Source organism: Pempheris klunzingeri, chromosome 4 (genome assembly GCF_042242105.1).
Source record: "Pempheris klunzingeri isolate RE-2024b chromosome 4, fPemKlu1.hap1, whole genome shotgun sequence".
In the NCBI taxonomy this organism is placed as follows: domain Eukaryota; kingdom Metazoa; phylum Chordata; class Actinopteri; order Acropomatiformes; family Pempheridae; genus Pempheris; species Pempheris klunzingeri.
Genome location: NC_092015.1, coordinates 8608955 through 8622444, shown reverse-complemented (window position 1 = coordinate 8622444; position 13490 = coordinate 8608955). Strand labels below are relative to the sequence as shown.

Genomic DNA, 13490 nt, shown 5'->3' with positions numbered 1-13490 from the left:
TTTTCAAAGGATCAGCAAAAGTCACCTTGAATCTGGTTTTGTAAATAAAAAGAACAAAGGCTCTTTATGAGGCCTGTTCTGTAACTGATGCTTTTTGCTGATCATTGAACGCCAGTACTAAACATGTTAATTGTATCCGTTTTATGTCAGATTTAGCGCTTTATTGACATGGTGTTTGGAATAAACTAACCTACAATGATAGCACAGTAAGATACACCTTGCATTCAGATTTGATCTGATTCATCAAAGCAATAGATGATGCCAAAGACACATCAAGAGTATGTTCATTTATCAAATTCATTGATGACCAAATTCATTCATTTTATTTTGAATGGAGTCACGGCTCTCAAGTGACACTTTGCATTGTTCGGTGCTGAAGAGGACATAATGCTGCTGCTGTATCTCACATTATGAGCTCACATAGAAAAATCACAGCTGACCTTAAGTGTTATCTGAGTGTTTCTTTACTTTAGTCTCATAACAAACATTTCTTTGTTTTTTTTTTTCTCCTTTAGTTTTATGTATCCTGTTGGAGGGGGCCTGGGACCGCCACAAGGTGAGTCAACAGTAATATTACAACTGCTTTTTTGTAAATACATTTGACCAGAAACTGATTTTTCCGTGAATTTGAATACGATCAGTGACATTGAAACACATAAAGGCGACCTGCTGATCAACTAGCACACTGTCATGAAAAAATCCACGTGAAAAATGTCACCAAAACGTCTTGATGTTGCTGCAATTTGTTTGTGTTTGTGAATTAAAATGAAACAATATATTAAAAAACTGGTCTCAAAACAAGGTAAATACAAGTTTACTTGTAAAATTTGATTCAGGTCACAACTTACACTTTTACTGATGCAGGACACGTTCAGTTGTCGGGTTTCACAGATGATGCCGTAAAAATAGGGCCTATAAAACTCAAGTCAGTCTGGTTCTGCTTTGCTTCTGTTAAGTCGTTTCTGTTAACAATTGGTCCTTGCTGTTAAAGATCACCATAAGTCATTAGGCAGAGGCAAGTGGCGGCAAGGATTCGGCTCATACTTTTGTTACTCATGTCCACAGTCTGAGTAGTGAACATGTGCGTGTCTCTCATATTTAGGCTGTTGACTTTGCAGTAACACTCCTGATAAACCATCCACACACCTCTGGGACAAGAGACTCTAAGGGGTCATTACATGCTCCCATTAGCCATGTAATTTTAGACAAAGTAGATTGTGTGCTGCCTCCCTAAACAAGCCACTTATGCAGCCCGGTTGAGACCTAACACGGTGAATCATCTGGAGGCTCCAGTTGGAGCTGGCAGCTCAGCTCTGGCTGTCGGCTCACACAGCATCTGTGAAAACAAACAGACACGTTTCCATTTTTTTTCCCTCACTCTTCTTGTTTTGCTCCAAGCTGTCACAGTAGTCACCAGAAAAACAGATTTGGTTGTTGCTGAGCCCATGTCTTTTTCCAGCTGTCCAGGAAATTGATTTGGAATACTGAATCATGTCCAGACTCCTGAGGCTTTTTTTTTTAATAAACACCAGACTTCTATTAAGTTTTCTTCAGTGTACTTTAAATTGGATTTACTGTCATGCTTCAAGTAATAATTGAATACACTATTATTTACAATGTCTACAGTACATCATAACAGCGTTTGTGTGTGTCTCTGCAGGCATGGTGCCCATGCAGCAGCAGCAGCAACAGCAACAGCAGGGCTTCCCTATGGTCCCTGTAATGCAGCCCAACATGCAGGGCATGATGGGAATGAACTTTGGTGGACAGATGCCCCCAGGAGCAATGCCTATGCAGGTGAGCTTGTGTATCTGTACTGGAGATGATGATGGGCAGATGGAGCCCAGAGTTATTTTTCTATTCTCTTTACACTTTGTTTTTTGTCTTTTTTATTTGAAACTATCCTTCTAATAGTTCCATTAGGGGTTTTTTCATCTATATTTGTAGTGTTTTTGACGAATTTACAAACTTCCATTTATGAATACATAATACAGAAAAACTGCATCATTAATTTAGCTGATTAAATTCAAGTGGAGACTTGTGTTTCGGGATCATCTTAACCCTTTTTCCCTCAATTGTAATCTAGTCACAAACTGTTTTACAAATCAGCACATTAACAGAAATTCATTGCAGTCTAGTGACTTTTAACGAGTCCATTAACATCATTCTGAATTGCATTACTGTCCCTTGGTGTGAGAATTAAATATCAAGTGAAAAGTGTGACAGAAGGGATGCTAATGAGATTTCTGAGCTGTGGTTTGTATGTTTTTTCTATCTAACAGGGTGGGATGGCCATTGGGATGCAGACTCCTGGGATGCAGTTTTTGGGTCAGCCACAGTTTATGGGTATGAGACCTGCTGGACCCCAGTACACAGCTGACATGCAGAAACAAATGGCGGAGGAGCACCAGTAAGACATCTTTATGCTAATATCATGGCTCTTCTTTGTGTGGCCACAGCTGTGGCCAGAGTCTTTCTGTTTTTGGATGGTCAATGTGTCAATCTGTTCGTCTGTACGTCTGTCCCCTTGTGAACTTGATGTCTTAGGATCACCCCCAGGGAATGTCTTCAAAATTGGCACAAACATCCTCTTGGACTCAAGGATGAGCTGGTTAGATTTGAATAGTTAGAGATCAAGGGTCAAGGTCACTGTGACATCACAAAATTCATTTTTGGGCATAACTCAAGAAATCATACCCTAATTATGTCTAATAGGATAAAATGATGAAGTGAAACACTTTCAAAAACACTTTCTGATCACTATTTAAAACCATAGCTCACGAACAGAAGAGATTGTGACCACATTTCACATTCGGTTGGATTCAGAATTGGTGACTTGAATTTTTGGTCTGCACAGACATGGGTGTAAATTCAACTCGAGTGGTTAGCGGAGGCATACAACCGTGAGGCTGTAGTTCTAGTTTGTGTAGCATCTGTATCAGCTGGCTGTGTTATGTGTGTAACTAAGCATGTTGTCACCAGTAGTTGGCACAGTGAGCCAGATTATCAGACTGTGTGCAGCTCCTTCTTAAGGACTGAAAACAAAAACAACACAATTTTGATTTTTGATAGCTTTTTTTTTATTTGCAAAACTAACAAAGTTCCCACCTGCATCAGCTACACTTTGTGTTTAGTGCTAATCAGCAAACACAGCTAAACTACGATTGAGAAGAGGGTAAACATTATACTTGCTGAACATCAGCATGGGAGCAGTGTCACTGTGAACATCGTAGCATGCTGATGCTAGGATTTAGTTCAAAGCTCTGCTGTGCCCAAGCACAGCCTCACAGAGCCGCTGTAGACTTTTAGCCTTGTTAAGTTGCTTCCCAGAAGTAAAACTTTGCCAAGACGCTGAATCTCTTCCTACTCCAGCGCTGCTGCTCATGAGTTACCATTGATTAGACAACTTTATGGTATAGTTCCCCTGTCTCTGTTTTCGTTAACTAGACTTTTTTTTTCCAGGGTGATTTCTATCCATACATCTTATTCATATCTTTGCTTTAAATGTCTGTCATATGGGTGATGACATGCAAGTTTAAGCTGCTGAGCAAGAAATAGTAGTGATCCTGGTTCAAGTCTGCTCCTTTGCTCCATGTCATCCTTCACCTCTCTCCTCTCTTTCCCCGTCAGCTCTCTACTACCTACTCTCTAATAAATGCTAAAATGATTACACTTCATACTGTATTGTGATAGGAATTTAGATGTGTGGTGTGTAACGGCTTGAGTGGCTATATCTGCTTAAATGAAACTGTAATATTTACAACTTATGATTTGCTGACAGCCTTGTTGCAATGTCTGTTTTATCTTTTCGTGAGTTATAGTTTTCATGTTTCTCCACAAAGCTATATATCCTCAGTTTCATGAATACAAATTAATATATATATACACACTACTCACAAAAGTTAGGGATATTCGGCTTTCAGGTGAAATTTCAGGATGAACCTAAAATGCATTCTAACCTTTCCAGGTAGACTTAGACTTCTTTTATTGATCCCCCATAGGGGGAAATTTACATGTTACAGCAGCAACAATAGACAAGAAAGAGTGAATAAAAGCAACATTGGAAAATAAAGCAATAGCAAAATAAATATGTGTTGTGATGATAAATAAATATTTACACTATGGAATATTTACATTACGGAATATTTACACTATGTATCATAAAATAAAATGTGAAATGTACAAGTATGGACAGGAACTTAAGGTGAACTTAATGTGACCTTCTCTAAACGAACATGTCCAACTGTTTAGTGTTTCAGTACTTTTTGCACAAGTTGCTGTTCTCTAACAAGAAGCTTAACAGCAACATTCACAACAGGTTTGATCCATGAATCAACCAATACATTTCCTGCTTCAGTTAGAATTGGTATTTAAACAGTCCTCCTCATCAAGCTGTTCACATTCTGACATCATGAGACCAAGACGACACCTAACTATTGATCAGCAGCACCTTGCTATTGTGAGGCTTCAAACAGGAAGTCCTCAGACGGAGGTGTTCACTGAGCTTAGAGGGTCACAGAGTGTCATCAGGAGGTTGTAACAGTGATACAGCGACTGGAAGAGTCACAGAAAGGAGAGGAGTGGACGTCCTTTGGCCACATCCCAATTTATTGAGACACTGAAAATTTGTTAGATTTTCTTTCAATAAATTGTTTAAGATGAATAAAATTACCATTGCATGCTTCTACTTAAATGCCCTACTTTCAGGATATAATATCACTGTAGCATTCACTTTTTACATTTTCCATATATTTCACCTGAAAGTCAAATATCCCTAACTTTTTGTGAGTAGTGTATATATATATATACATAAAGTAAAAAAAGATTACATGAAAAATACACAAACCTATACCTGAAGAAATAAATTTGTTATTAGTGTTTTTTGGAGAGCCCTATGCCCAAAACCAGAACCTCTGCTTTCGAGTTTTATTTTATTTACTTTTGGCCTTTTGTGTCTGTGTTTATAATTGAATGCTTTAAATGAAGTGAATAATGTGTGCTTTCACCTCTTAATTATGTTAACAATAATCAAAATGTCTTGCCCTGTTCCCAGCCTATTCAAGAGTATTATTTACTTGGCTTTCTATATAACGTCTGTGCTCTTCTTGCCCTTTAGAAAACGTCTGGAGCAGCAGCAAAAGATGCTTGAGGAGGACAGAAAAAGAAGACAATTTGAGGAGCAGAAACAGAAGCTGAGGCTGCTCAGCAGTGTCAAACCCAAGGTGAGTCTCTCTCCACACATCCTGTTTATTTGACTATTTTTCTGGCATTTTTCTGTCCACCGCTCATCTTCATAAGCCCCTGAGCTTTCGATCCTCTGTTGCTCTGCACTCAGACAGGAGAGAAGAGCCGAGACGATGCCTTGGAGGCAATCAAAGGCAACCTGGACGGCTTCAGCAGAGACGCCAAGATGCACCCCACTCCATCATCACAGACCAAGAAGCCAGGTACTTTCACCTCAACGCTTTTAGATGTAATCCCTGGGATTTTTCCTGTTGTGCTTCTCCATCAGCAGATCTGCTCTCTGTAGCTCGTGTTGAAATGCCTCTGCCTGAGAATATTAACTGGATCAGAGGCAGGTCAGCATGATGACTGCCCAGCTGGCAGCCAGACGAGCCAAAATTGGGATTTTTTTGTCTGAGTGTATAACATGCAGCACATACTCAATCACATTTCTTTTATCACATTATGTTTCCCTCTTTCACTTCATTTCACTATACCACTATCACTTTTGTCATTATCTCCTTTTTTAGTAGGTTATTGATTTTTATACCCGTGTTCAATACAGCATTTATTTTATTTTTATTTAACCTTTATTCAACCAGGTAAAATCAGTTGAGAACATCATTTACAATGATGACCTGGCATCTATTAACCTCAGTGTTCACATCCTGAACCTTTTATAGTGTCTCAGAACTATAGATTTCCCTAACTAAACTTATTACTGTGCATTTCAGAAAATTGGAGTTTTGCAGGCTTCACCTAGAGTTATGCTTTACAGCATACGTTCCCACCCTTTTTGGTTTGTGAGACCATAAAATGCAGAAGTTTTTACTAGCAGCTCCTTACTCATATGCCAGACTATGAGTTGTGAACAGTTTAAACAGAGATGCCTTTTCACCTTTGAACCTGGCAAACATACAAGCTCAAACTGCTCAGTATCTCACAAGAAAACATAAAAGATAAGAGAAGAACACAAGTTTATGACCCCTCAGATCTATATTAAGATCCATTGGAAGGATCCTGACTCGGGTTGAGTCTATTCTTGTGTTGACGTTTATACAAATGTTGCAGTTTTATAGATTATAATCGGTCGTTCGGTTAAATAGCGTTTTATTCAATCTAAATATAAATGAGATGCTGTATATCAAGAGATTTCTGTTGAATTTGCAGTTCTGCAATTTCTGGTCTCGCAGAAAATAGTCTTTATCTTGCTCTTGCAATGTGCCGCCCTTAATTCATTCTCCATTGTAGTGTGTGCTATGTGTTGTGCCATCATCATTATTTCTTCATTTTTGCAGACTCATCGCCATCACACCCGTCTGTCACCACTCACTCCCTCCCCCCAGCTTTGTCCAAGGACAATGACGAGTTTAGTGACTTTCAAGGGCCTCTAGACGCCCCCGCCTCCTTCCCTCCGCCCTCCTCTTCGTCTACTTCCTCCACCTTGGGCCTCTCCTCTCAGCCCCATGTCCAGCCTTCACCCTCTACCCCCAAGACAGGTTTCTCTGAGGACGATGACGAGTTTAGTGACTTTGTTCAGGGTCCTGTAAATGCCTTCCCCTCCTCGAACTTTCAGCTCTCCTCTCAGGTCCAAGTCCAACCTTCATCCCCTTCCCTGAGGGCAGGTCTGTCCTCCAATTCCTCCTCCCTCCCTCAGTCCCTCCCTGCCTCTGTGTCCATTCCCACTGTCACCCAACACTCTGCTGTCAACACCAGCTCCCAATCGACATTTCAAGGTAACTTCTTTTGCTTTGTAAGCACCTCCCCCCTCGTCCTCATAATTTATACTCAGCCATTTACGCTGTTTTTTAAGTGTAGTGCTGCTTTTATTGCTGATGCCTAATATTTTCAGTGGTTCGCCTGGATTTTAGGTTGGTCATGGCCTGCGTTAAACTGTGCGAGAGCATGCAGCGAGCACAGCAGATGGCCTGGCCTGGCCTGGCCTGGCCTGGGCTCGTTATCTAAACCTTAAAAAACCTACCAGACCTTACAAACTAGGCAAACGGGGATTCAGAATGAATAAGAAACCCAGCTCGCTTCATCATTAGACAGAGAGAACATTTCTCAGTAGAAATTAACCATACAGTAGCTGAATCCACCATTGATACTGAATCCTTTTGTGGTTTGTGCACTGATAGAAGACTGTCAATCGCATGCGTCATCTGCCGTCTAACCTCCCAGATGAGCAGCTGCTGTGTGACAGCTCTCAGACTCTAGACTATGAATGACAGGAAAGAGAAATCATCTACTATCCAGAGAAACACAACAGCTAGCCCTCCGTCTATTGTCATGCCCCAATTCTCAGAGACTTTGCTGACCTAGTTGTTTAGCACAGATTAGATGGCCTTGGGATCGTTTGCGTGTGTTAGATTGGACCTTGTGAATATAGTTTTCCAGCTTGATGTAGGAAATGAAGAAACTTCAGATAAAAAATCTGCACCGTGGTCATACAGGTTTATCAATGAAAACGTGCGTTTTCAGAGTGCAACGTTTTGCATCATCAGCACAGTTTTTTCATTTAGTGGTCGTAACTGAGACTATATATGTAACAGAGTTAATCATCATTAAAAATCAGGAAAATTGAGCCTTGCTTTTCTCTCTGTCCGTCTCTCTCACTCATTAGTATGACTGACGTGGCTATAGTGTCTGTCTCTCTCCATACGTGTCTGATGAAATAGTGCCACTGATTTTACATCTGGATTTCCCAGATGGTAGATTTCAGATGCAACTTCCTCTTCTGCAGAGATAAATCAGATGCAGCAGCTCCCATATTTTTTGCCTCTGAACAGGAATACATATTGTCTTAATATACATATTGACTTGAAACCAAACACACAATTTCTATTGGTGCTGCTTTTCTCACATTTAACCTCTATATGGTTGATTAGTTAATAAGGACAAACAGAATTTGACTTTTAAACTCCTAAAAAAAACCCCTATAAATATAGCAACAAATGTAATTGTCAATATAGCCTCAGAGAAATAGAAACTTAAGCTTCTGTGTATGGCTCGTGTGTGTTATCAAGAATCCTGTTCCTCATTCACCCCTCTAGGCCCGTCCCTGGAAGAGAAGCTTTTTTCCTCATGTGATCTTACTGCTGATAAGATGGCCCAGGTTAGTTTTAAGTCCAAGCAGAGTTTGAGTGACATGGGTCCTAGAGTTAAAGTTTCAGCCCAGTTTCAATCCAGCACTAAAGCGAGGAACTGGGCTATGGCCCCCAAGGACTTGAGTTCTGTCTTCGTCGCAGAAAAGCAACCTGAGGCCCCGTTGTCAGCACCCAGCGCCCCCCCATCAGCTGCTGACTCGTCTCCTCAAACCAGTAGTGGCAGTGGTGAGAGAAGTGCCTGTTTATTAGACTTTATAGCTTCTCTCCATTGCTTTGCTGCTGTATTAACACACAATCAAGGCAGTAATTTTCTTTCTGTCCTGGGGTAATATTTCCACTCTTTCTAACCCTGACAAAATAATTCTGTGCATATTGCAGCAGCTTAATCTTTTCTGTCTCTGTGGGTCATAATTGGTTTCTATCAGATTCTGGTCTGGGCATTACACTACTGTGGCCTATGCGCTGTTAAATAAAATCCTGCTGACATTTTATTCACCCCTGAGATTATTATGGAGGGACGGTGTCTTTATGTCTTCTCCTAAGCCAACTCTCTGCTCTTATTTCTGCCTGTTTTATACCTCTGTCACTTCAGGCCAGATCTCATTAGAGGGAGGGGGGCTTCTCATGTTGGCGCTCTCTGCACACATTTTGGAAATGGACTGTGTCTGTCGAGGTCCTGGGGTAATACCTGCTGGCTCAATAAGCTGCCGTCTGTTCCCTTGCTGTGTAACACCCTCTCAGAGAATGGCCTCTGGCGCATGCTGACTGCTTTGGTTTAACAGGGATGCGCATGGATTGGCAGGTGCCACTGGGGCCCAAACATAATCCAAGGCTGATTGTGCATGCTGTTCGGCTACTCCTTTGTGCTGTTATTTGTTTGTCTATGTCAATGTCATCGAGGGAAATATAGAGGCTCATCATAGAGACCAGGGAGATTTGTAATAAGATTCATTAAACTGCCCTATACTGATGGGAATATAACGTGCAAAATAGCTGCCTGAGTAAACAGATGCCTTGCAGATAGTGTTACAGACACAAAATAACCCATTGCTTTTTTGCAAAATGATTGTTAGTCGTATTGCAGAAAGAAATAAGTTTATTTAGGTCAATGTCAGCAGTTAAACTAGATTTTTAGTTATTTTTTTCTTAGAAGCCAGTCTCCTCTCTCCCCTCTCCTTGAAGCTGGAAATGGCACACAGACTGATTTATCGATGTCTGACGTGGCAGGACGCTTGTGATTCAGTGCAGGGGAGCATTAGATGTGCACAGAGCCTTCCAGACATCAGGTGTATGAAATTGTTGAGTTCAATACAAGCAGGGCTCAGCTGCCAAGAGGTTTGGCAAATCGTATGCCTGGACGGGGCATTTGCTGTAACAACTAACTATGTGCATGTATGTGTGTGTGTGTGTGTCTGCTTGTGACAGCAGGTGTTGGTGTGTACCCACAACAAGAGCACATCCAACCCATGCTGCCAGCCTGGGTTTACAATGACAGCCTCATCCCAGGTAAACATTTACACGTGAATATGTCCAGTATAGTGTTTCAAATATTCATATTTGACATCACGCTGAGTTTCATGTAAATGAATGAAACTTACACTTTCTTACCGCTCCATTTCTTGCATACGTGATTATTTCCTTTTCTGTTTTTCTCACTCTAGAAATGTTCAAGAAGGTTCTTGAATTCACCATGACTCCGGCAGGGATAGACACAGCCAAGCTCTACCCAATACTAATGTCATCAGGTCTTCCCAGGGAAGCACTCGGGCAAATCTGGGCATCAGCCAACCGCACAACACCTGGCATGCTGACCAAGGAGGAGCTCTACACTGTACTTGCACTAATTGGTGTGGCACAGGTAAACATCGGAGTCAAGAGAAATTATCCCCTTAGAATGACTTCACTAATCCTCCCCCATGGCTTCCACAGTCCTTTGCCGTAAACTCCACTGAAAGTAGACGGGCTTAGCTAGAAATAGGGAGGACAAGGCAACGCTGTGAATCAGCCCAGGGCTTATGAAGCATTGTAAGCCGAGTAAATGTCTGAGTCCCCATCAGCCGAGTTTGGCAGGGGGCTTCTTATCATCCTTAGCCTGGGCCTGTCACCACCACCCCTGGGAGGATGCAAATCTGCAGGCAGCTCACGAAACACTGCATGCCACCGCTTCCATGCAAGGAATAATAAGACACCTTTGGTGATGTAAATCTTCAAGAGCCTTAAAACACAAGCACAACCAGTTGCATTCTCCTGTGAGGGATAAAGGTTTGAGTATTTCAGTGACATATGTTCAAAAAGAACCTGAGTACTGAATAATTTATATGCAACAACTTTTTTTTTTTCTTTGTTCAGTGAATACATGATGGCATCAAATAAAATAGGTTCAGAGTAGCCACTGTGCACTGACACCTCTAATATGTCAGAGCACCCATTGGCCTCCAATGGTCTCTAATGATTTGATTGACCAACTTATTTTGATTTGACAAGTGAAATCATAAACTGCATTTTAATTGCAATATACAGTGAAATGATGACTACCTCTTAAAGGATAAGGTTGGCATCTTTCTTTTTTTCATTTTAATTTTTGTCAACAAACCCCATGAAAAGACCAAAACCAAAAATGTGTTCATCTCTCTCACTACTTGCTCACTTCCTCACCCTGTCTGTGGCTTTCATCCCCAACCTCATTTTTCAACATTCAGTGAGCTCTATGGAAAAAGAGAATAAGCTACATCTCATTCTCTTTTGGTTTTTAACTTTTTATTGGATTTGTTTACAATAAGGAAAGGATTAAATGTCACTAGTTGTATCTTTTAAACCTTATTTCCTTTGTTTCAGAGTGGCCTCCCAGCAATGAATGTGGAAATCCTCAGTCAGTTCCCTTCTCCACCAGTGCCCAACCTGCCGGCCCTGGCTATGGCCATGGCGCCCGTCATTCCTCAGCACCAGCAGCCCATGATGACCAAACCCACAGTCTCCATGGCCATGCCCACACCAGCACCACCGGTCATGGCCATGACACCCGCAGCACCGGCTCAAGCACCCACAAACACTAACTTTATCGCCAGTTTCCCTCCTGCACAGGTAACAATGCCCTGCCTTTAGTTCTGCATCTTCCTTTTGTTGACCATTAATCACATCTTAATCACTAACATGTTGTTGGCTTAGGTGACCAAAGCCGATGACGATGACTTCCAGGACTTCCAGGAGGCTCCAAAGGCAGGAGCAGCAGATCAGGCCTTCACCGAGTTCCAGGGGGAGTCAGGTGGAAGTTTCCCCACGACCATCGCACCTCAGCACCAAAACAGGTACAGGCTGCAAGTGCATTGGAAATACTGACTCAGCTTAAGCAATACAAACCAAAAATGCAAACTTAATCACAGCTTAGATAATTAGTAACGTCTTAAAAACCTCCGGCTGATATGACCCTAGTGCTGAGTTTCCAAAAAATGTATACCTTCCATTGTTCCTCATTATTTCTGTCTCCTTTTGCACTCTAGTAGCAACTTCTACTTTTCTGAAGAAATGATGTAAATGTTTGCAGTGATGAAGGTCTCATATTCCGCCCTCGTAGGTTATTTATAGCTGAGTTAATCTGCATAATATTTGTATCTTGCATTGTCTATCTTGGAAACCATACAGTCAGACAGACTGTCTTAATATCTTTCAATAACTTCACCAGAATAACAATGAGTTGGGGTCATTGCTTAATGAATTCATTTCAGAGGACAGTAGATAAGCTCATTTCTTTATATTATTTTCCAAGCCCAGTTGGAGAGACCGTCCTTTAACGGAGAGGAAGCTGAGAGGCAATTATCCGCTGAAAGACAAAGAGAAAGCAAAACTATAGTATCTCACATCAAAGCATCATAGGCGTTTTATGATTCCCTCCTATTTCTCCAGTGGAAACATACACTACTGACTGTTTCAGCAATGTAACAAGAATTCCCCACAGTCTGAGATGGCTGTCTAATTAAATGAGAGGATGAAATGCTCATGTTGGTTTGCCAGCTAAACTGGCAGGCATAACTTACCATCAGATGTCTAGCAGAGAAAGGAAACTAATATTCACTGGAAAGAGAGCTTAATGATTTCCTGTAGTGCCTCATGCTAGTATGCCATTATATCAGCGATGTTTGCAGTGTTAAGTAAGATTTTTATACACGTTTTATTTTATTATCTCACAAGAGAATCAGAACATGAATGGTCATTACATCGTTTTGTCTGCTCTTTCCTTTAAATTCAGCTTGGTTTGAGGAGTAGACAAGATAAGTATAAAAAACAAACTGAAAAAAGAGGACCCCCCAAAAGTCAGTCAAATTTGATTTGCTCAGTGGTTTTATTGCAAATCTGTAGTTCAGAGGAGCGGATCTGTGTCTAAAATGAAAAAGATGCTATTAAAAATACTATTTTAGTTTTTAAATATAGTTCCTTTGTGGTAAATATCCACTGTAGCAAGCATCAGTCTAAAAAAAAAAAAAGATTCATCACAATTATTAACAGCAAATTGTGCGATTGATTGGTTCATTTCATTTAATTGATTGACAGCCTTAGAATGAAGCAAACAATCCTCAAAAGTGCTCTCAGGTTGTATCAGCATTATAGTTGCCAAAATGGTCAGGACTGTGGACTATAGAATGGACAAAAAAAAGAAAGAAAAATCACTCTCTAAACTTTTTGAGCCCAGAGCAAATGTTCAATCAGTTCAGGCAGCTTATGGGGATTAAACTCTGCCATTGAACCTCGCTCTTCCTGATGTCTGACTATAGCTATTGTGTCCCTGCAGTGCGCCTGCCATGCTGACTCCAGTGTCTGGTTCGTCCTCCACCTCCATTACGTCTTCTGATAAGTACGCTGTCTTCAAGCAGCTTTCTGCAGATCAGCCCGCAGAGCCAACACCCCCTGCCTCAGGTACCTTCTACCTTCTGCTCTGTTAGGAGCATTGTCTGCTCTTTATCAAATTCTCCAGCCAGCTAAACCATGGGAAGAACAGATAATGGGGGTGATCCTCAGATGTTTAAATCAACACAGTAACACAGATAATAACACACCTCTGCCTCTTCTCTTGCTAGATAACATCACCTCAAAAGTCTCATCACTCATGGGTTTCCACATTTCACTATGACACAGCTGAGGAATAGTGCAAACCACTTTTTTACAGTT

The 13490-nt window shown here is 41.1% G+C and overlaps 1 protein-coding gene across 5 annotated transcripts in view; it reads left to right on the top strand.

The window, feature by feature from the left end:
* The window catches only part of synrg (synergin, gamma), a 36714-nt gene that overhangs the window by 4121 nt on the left and 19103 nt on the right, over positions 1-13490 (top strand). For 2 of the 5 annotated variants that reach the window (XM_070828727.1, XM_070828725.1), the window contains exons 2-13: positions 516-556; positions 1661-1797; positions 2283-2410; positions 5117-5222; positions 5336-5447; positions 6522-6959; positions 8277-8555; positions 9756-9836; positions 9992-10188; positions 11166-11411; positions 11496-11635; positions 13114-13238. In XM_070828727.1, the coding sequence (XP_070684828.1) occupies positions 516-556; positions 1661-1797; positions 2283-2410; positions 5117-5222; positions 5336-5447; positions 6522-6959; positions 8277-8555; positions 9756-9836; positions 9992-10188; positions 11166-11411; positions 11496-11635; positions 13114-13238 (2030 nt within the window). The remainder of the gene's footprint in view (positions 1-515; positions 557-1660; positions 1798-2282; positions 2411-5116; positions 5223-5335; positions 5448-6521; positions 6960-8276; positions 8556-9755; positions 9837-9991; positions 10189-11165; positions 11412-11495; positions 11636-13113; positions 13239-13490) is intronic. The other 3 variants (XM_070828726.1, XM_070828729.1, XM_070828728.1) reach the window with 3 other exon arrangements.